This window comes from Erythrolamprus reginae, chromosome 3 (assembly GCF_031021105.1).
Source record: "Erythrolamprus reginae isolate rEryReg1 chromosome 3, rEryReg1.hap1, whole genome shotgun sequence".
In the NCBI taxonomy this organism is placed as follows: domain Eukaryota; kingdom Metazoa; phylum Chordata; class Lepidosauria; order Squamata; family Dipsadidae; genus Erythrolamprus; species Erythrolamprus reginae.
In genome coordinates, this window is record NC_091952.1 from 77,096,336 (window position 1) to 77,102,567 (window position 6,232).

The 6,232-nt window shown below is 36.7% G+C and overlaps 1 protein-coding gene across 1 annotated transcript in view; it reads right to left on the reverse strand.

Annotated features, from left to right (window-relative positions):
- SLC1A7 (solute carrier family 1 member 7) overlaps positions 1-517 on the reverse strand; it is an 85,767-nt gene extending 85,250 nt beyond the window's left edge. The window contains exon 1 of the mRNA XM_070745880.1: positions 377-517. Coding sequence (XP_070601981.1) covers positions 377-517 — 141 coding nt within the window. The remainder of the gene's footprint in view (positions 1-376) is intronic.
- Positions 518-6,232: the final 5,715 nt, after the last annotated feature.

The following is a 6,232-nucleotide window of genomic DNA, read 5'->3' on the forward strand; positions in this document are numbered from 1 at the left end:
AAATAAATGGCTTGTGGAATGTAACTATGTTATATATTAGGAAAGAACATACATTAGTTTCACTGGGAATAGTGTATTCAGAGATACCAGGAATTCACAACCACGCAAGGTTTTTTTTTTTAAAGGTTCCTGACATTTGAACATCTTCAGTATTTAACATTTTATACATTTCATTTTGCAGTGGCTCAACTTTTCAACCATTAAAAAAACAATAATCTAGAGACAGATTCAGTTTTCAGAACAAGATGTTTCTGCAACATATCAATTCAGCAAAATGTCCCTCATTACAACTTCTGTTTTATTTTATGAACCCTTTGTTCATAAAATGCTGATCAGGTGTATCATCAATGATGCTACACCTGCTCAGATCACTAACCTGGGGAGAAAGGCGCCTTGTCCTCAGAAAGAATCCAAGAAGACATCCCACTATGACAGATAACACTGAGAGAATGAGTAAACCATTCCTTTTGCAAACATCCTTGACCCGACCTAGCATTGTTTTGAAAGTCACTGCCATGGTGTCCTCAGTGATCTCCGAAGTGGAATCAGCATCCCATAAACACAGAGATCTTTTCAGCCTGTTTTGTTAGAACAGCAGGCATAGATTAGATGAAAGCATTTCTGGGTCTGCTTAGCTGACATGGAAGGTCGCTCTTCTACCAGTAGCCACCAAGCATGTATTTCCAAATTAATGCTCACAATCCTATTAGTGACTACATCAATACGAACCTCAAGGAAGATTAAGAACTCTGGAAAATGAGAACAGAGTGGAGTGGTGTTTTAGAAACCAGACTGATCTTGGAGCAAAGTGGTGCCTGATATGAAAATGAAATAATTGTACATTGTTCAGCTGGTATAAGCAGAGGATCCTTAATAATGGTGGCATAGAAGAACGTGATGCAAAGATATCTTCTGTTTTCATTCAAAGTATAGGTGATTAACAGTAATTAAGCACAAGATTAAACTTTAAGTAATGGTGGCTCATTTTTCACTACTACTAGTACAAATAATCTGGAAATATTGGAAACATATGGAAAAATGTCTTGTCTTTGGCAACATTATTTTTTAGGGAAGACTTCATTTTTTCCAGTGAATTAAACTATATGCAATTATATGATTTATAGATGTATTATGTATACAGTGTTCCCTCGATTTCCACGGGGGATGCGTTCCGAGACCGCCCGCGAAAGTCGAATTTCCGCGAAGTAGAGATGCGGAAGTAAATACACTATTTTTGGCTATGAACAGTATCACAAGCCATCCCTTAACATTTTAAACCCATAAATTACCATTTCCCATTCCCTTAACAACCATTTACTCACCATTATTACTGGTACTCACCATGGAATGAGACACTTGGTGATCCTGATATTTATAAACATAATTATTTATTAACAATAATTATTTTTTTTGTTATTTATTTGCAAAAATTATTAGTTTGGCAATGACGTATGACGTCATTGGGTGGGAAAAACCGTGGTATATGAAAAAAACCGTGAAGTATTTTTTAATTAATATTTTTTGAAAAACCGTGGTATAGGCTATTCGCGAAGTTCGAACCCGCGAAAATCGAGGGAACATTGTAACTTTCTTTGGTCATAAATGTTAGTTTGATATATGAACATTTAAAATATATTCAAATTATCTTTTTATTTTCATCTGAGAAGTAGAAGCAGGCAGCCAAAACATTTGCAGTTGTAAACTAAAGAAACCATTGATACTGTAGCAAAATGAAATGTTTTCTCTGCAATGTAACAAGTATAGAATTTTTAAAAAAATATCATATTTTGCTACATTAAATATTATTTAATGACACTCATTTTCTGAAACACATTTGCTTCTGATTCTGAATCACATCCTTCATTAGTTCAATATTCACTTATATTGTCATAAAATGTTCCGCTCCATTTCTTGATTTTGATGTAATATTAAAGCATCTTAGCCATTATATTTATTTAATTCAATTTCGGTGTCCAGCCAACTCAAGATCCAAATCCACACTTACCCTGGGCAGTTCAGAAAATATTAAAGCACAACATAAATAAGATACATAAAAAGGCAGAAAACAAATGAAACAAAATGGCAAAAAAAGACAACTAAGATAAAAACAGATGCAACATATGACAAACATACTGTATCTAAAAAGGGATTCCCTGCATTCCACCTCAAGACCTAGAAGAAAGCTGTGTGTTTCCTCTTCTTTTTTTTGAACTTTAAAATAAATTATTTATTATTATCTACATGCTACCTTTGTTATAAGTGTGCATAAGCAGATCCTGCGAATATTTACTCAATGAAATGTTGCATTTTATTTAATATCCTCTTCTTCCAATGTAAATGAAATCAAATACTTTTTTGGTAATAACTTAAAAACAGAAAGCATATTTGGGGAAAGATCAGAAGCAACGTGAGGAAATACTATTTTACTGAAAGGGTAGTAGATGCTTGGAACAAACTTCCAGCAGACATGGTTGGTAAATCCGCAGTAACTGAATTTAAACATGCCTGGGATAAACATATAACCACCCTAAGATAAAATACAGGAAATAGTAAAAAGGCAGACTAGATGGAGCATGAGGTCTTTTATTGCCGTCAATCTTCTATGTTTCTATGTTTCTTGATGGAAATTCCTTTCTTTGATCCTCACATAGTATGTGGCCTAATTTGTTTGAGCAAATGAACAGATAGCTCTTTCAAACTGCAGACTCCTCTCAGATTCCTTGTCTCAACAGTTGTGCTTATTATGGACCAGAGACAGATACACAGGAATGGCTGAATTTCTTTGCCTTTTATATGGAAGGTACAAAGTGACAAAAGCACTATGGGGTAAGTACTGCAAAACTGAAACAAATTGAATTGCTACATCCCTATTTATTAACTGATGGCAGATTCTCTTCCAATGTGCTTGGAAGAAAATGTCACTAAATAATTACTCAGTGCAACTCTTGGAGCAGCAAATACACATTTTTAAACATGATTCTCATACAAGGGATTTTCATATAAATCTTACATGGACGTTTAGAGGTATTTGGAGGCTGTGGCTATTGACTACTTATATAATCGTATATGTTAATTGATACAGTATTCAGTTCAATTAATTTCAGGGTGGATTTGCATTCACTGTAAATGCACAAAAGCAGTTACATTAAAAAGGAATTTATCACTTCAAACATGTCAACAAATAAAGCTATACATTTATATAACAAGAAGTAAGGACTATCCATATATTGCTTGAAGGAGTGAGGTGTGAATAATCTTAAAAACCTACTCACTCACTTATAAATCGCCAAACAATTATAAAAATGCCCAATATAATAATAATAATAATAATAATAATAATTTATTAGATTTGTATGCCGCCCATCTCCGAAGACAATACTCTTGAAATTAAATTGAAATCAAGAATATTTAAATGACTTCTACGGCTATTCCAGACTACAACATTCTTCTAAAAGGTTTTATTTAAGCCAAGATGAACTCAAATGTAACCTATTCCTAGGAAAAGGTCCACAGGATAGTGACATAAGGTAGAGTGCAGTACTGCAGGCCACTAAAGCTGACTGTAGATCCATAGGTCAGCGTTTCAAATCTCATCACCAGTTCAAGGTTGACTCAGCCTTCCATCCTTCCGAGGTGGGTAAAATGAGGACCCGGATTGTGGGGGCAATATGCTGGCTCTGTTAAAAACTGCTATTGCAAGCCGCCCTGAGTCGAAGGAGAAGGACGGCATAAAAAAATAGAATATATTAAAAAAATAAAAATAAGGTTATTATCCCGTATTTATTTTTTTAATTGGGCATATAATTTTTTTTATTTTCCATTTCATATTCATACAAATATCAATGCAGATACTTTGGATATATCTCAAAAACACACATGATTACATAGCTATATATTTCTTAAATACTCTTCTTTACAACATCCCTATCCTATTAATTGATTATCAGTCTGTATTCATTTTTCTCTTTTCACTCCCCACCTACTCTCACCATCCCTCCTATCTACCTATCTATTTATTTTTGTGGAGGTACCTCCTATCGAATTCCACCCCCAAAATTGTGCTTTTTTTGGTATAGAGGGAGAGAGAAAAAGGGAAAAACTGTTTCCTTAGAAATCAAGCTGGGAAGAAAACTTCGAGAGGAAAATTCAAGAGGGAAAGGAAAGGAAAAGGGAGAAAAATTGCACATCCCAACACACTCTCTGCCCCCTGGTGTTTTTCCCTGCGATTGACAGGCCATTTCATTTCCCCACCAGAGGCTGCTACGAGCAGAATTCACTTCTGGCAGGAAGAAGGGAAGGAAAGATCTCGGAGTACGAGGCTCTCCCCACCCCACCCGCCTGCTTTAATCTCAGACCAAACGAGGAAGCAACTTCTGCCTTGGTTGGTCGCCCTGACCAGTTAAACCAGCCTCTCCTGTTCGGCAGCCTCCAGGTGTCTTGGCCTAACGATCCTTTGAAGGGCGCCCCGGGTTGGAGAACAGGAGCGAAGGGAAACACAGCAGGGAACCTCGCCCCCCACCCACCTCTTCTGCCACTGGCTTGTAACCTCCGGTGTGTCTCTCTCCAAGCTTGGCAACTTTTAGACCGGCGGACTTCAATTCCCAGAATTCTCCCCGGCCACTCACAGCCACCTTTCCATTCTGGGGGTTGAAGTCCACAAGTCTTAAGAAGTGCCTGAGTTTGGAGAACTCTGGCTTTAGAGGGGACGCGGGTTGGGTTACTGTTACTTCAGAGAGATCGGCCAGTTTGTATCTAAATTGCTTATTTGTAGCCTATGACAATCATTAAGTGTTGGACCTCATGATTCTTGATGAATGTATCTTTTCTGTTATGTACACTGAGAGCATGGGCACCAAATCTTTCAATTCCTTCTATGTCCAGTCACACTTGGCCTGTCTACTCCTTGCAACCAGCTGGCTGTTTGCCTTATTTCAGCAAAAAGTCTTGTTGCCTCTTGAAAAAAAGCATCTTTGGAACTCTTACCTTCGTAGCGCAAGAGTCAGTGTGTCTTCTGAGTGTTTTCGGGATCGGGATTGGCATGCAAGCTTTCAAAACTTTCATAAGCGCACCAGCGTGCCTACCACCCCCATTTATTTTTTATTTTATTTTATTTATTTATTTAGTCCAATACACAATGAGGGTTTTAGTTGGTATATATCTATATACACATAGTAAAATACATGATGAAGGTTATAGAGGAGATACTCATAGTAAAATATATCTAAGAAATAATAGAAAAGAAGATATAGTAATAGAACTTATCAATGAAAGAATAGAAGAAGAGATATAGGAATAGAAGAAAGGTATAGGAGATATAGGAGAGCAATAGGACAGGGGACGGAAGGCACTCTAGTGCACTTGTACTCGCCCCTTACTGACCTCTTAGGAATCTGGATAGGTCAACTGTAGATAATCTAAGGGTAAAGTGTTGGGGGTAAAGTGTTGTCCTGATGTTTCTCTTGTATTAGTATCCATCTCATGTAGATAAACATACAGTATATTTATATATACTATCAATACATAGTTGACAAAATAGAATAAAAAATAAAAAATAAACTGCGAGGACTTAAATACAAAAAAAGGAGCCGTGCGCGCACAGACACACACACACACACACACACACATACACACACACAAGACTTAAAACCAGCAACCCGGACCCTAAAATGTATGGTTGTAACTTGTTGCTTGCATCCTAAAATTTTTATTAATATTGTTTCCTCGTGGCTTATTTGGCTCCTATGACAATCATTAAGTGTTGTACCACATGATTCTTTAAAAAAAAATTACTATTACTATTGCAAGGAGTTTGTTTTTATTTCTATATACACCAATACTCTGTATTGTTACTTTTTATTTTTTTTATTTTGGATCCATTCGTGCCATTTGTGCCATGTTTCTTTGGTTTCTTTATTTGTTGTTCCCTTCATTGAGTTTGTCATTTCGTCCATCTCTGCGCATCTATATATTTCATCAATAATTAAACTTTCAGATGGAGTCTGTTCCTTTTCCCACATGATTCTTGACAAATGTATCTTATGTACACTGAGAGCATATGCACCAGGGACAAATTCCTTGTGTGCCCCCAATCGCACTTGATCAATAAAGAATTCTATTCTATTCTATTCTATTCTATTCTACTCTACTCTAAACATTGCAGAGGCTGAGCTCTGCCTCCGGGGCCGTCCCATGTCTTCTGCTGGGGAGTAACTCCTCCCAGGGGCGTGCATCG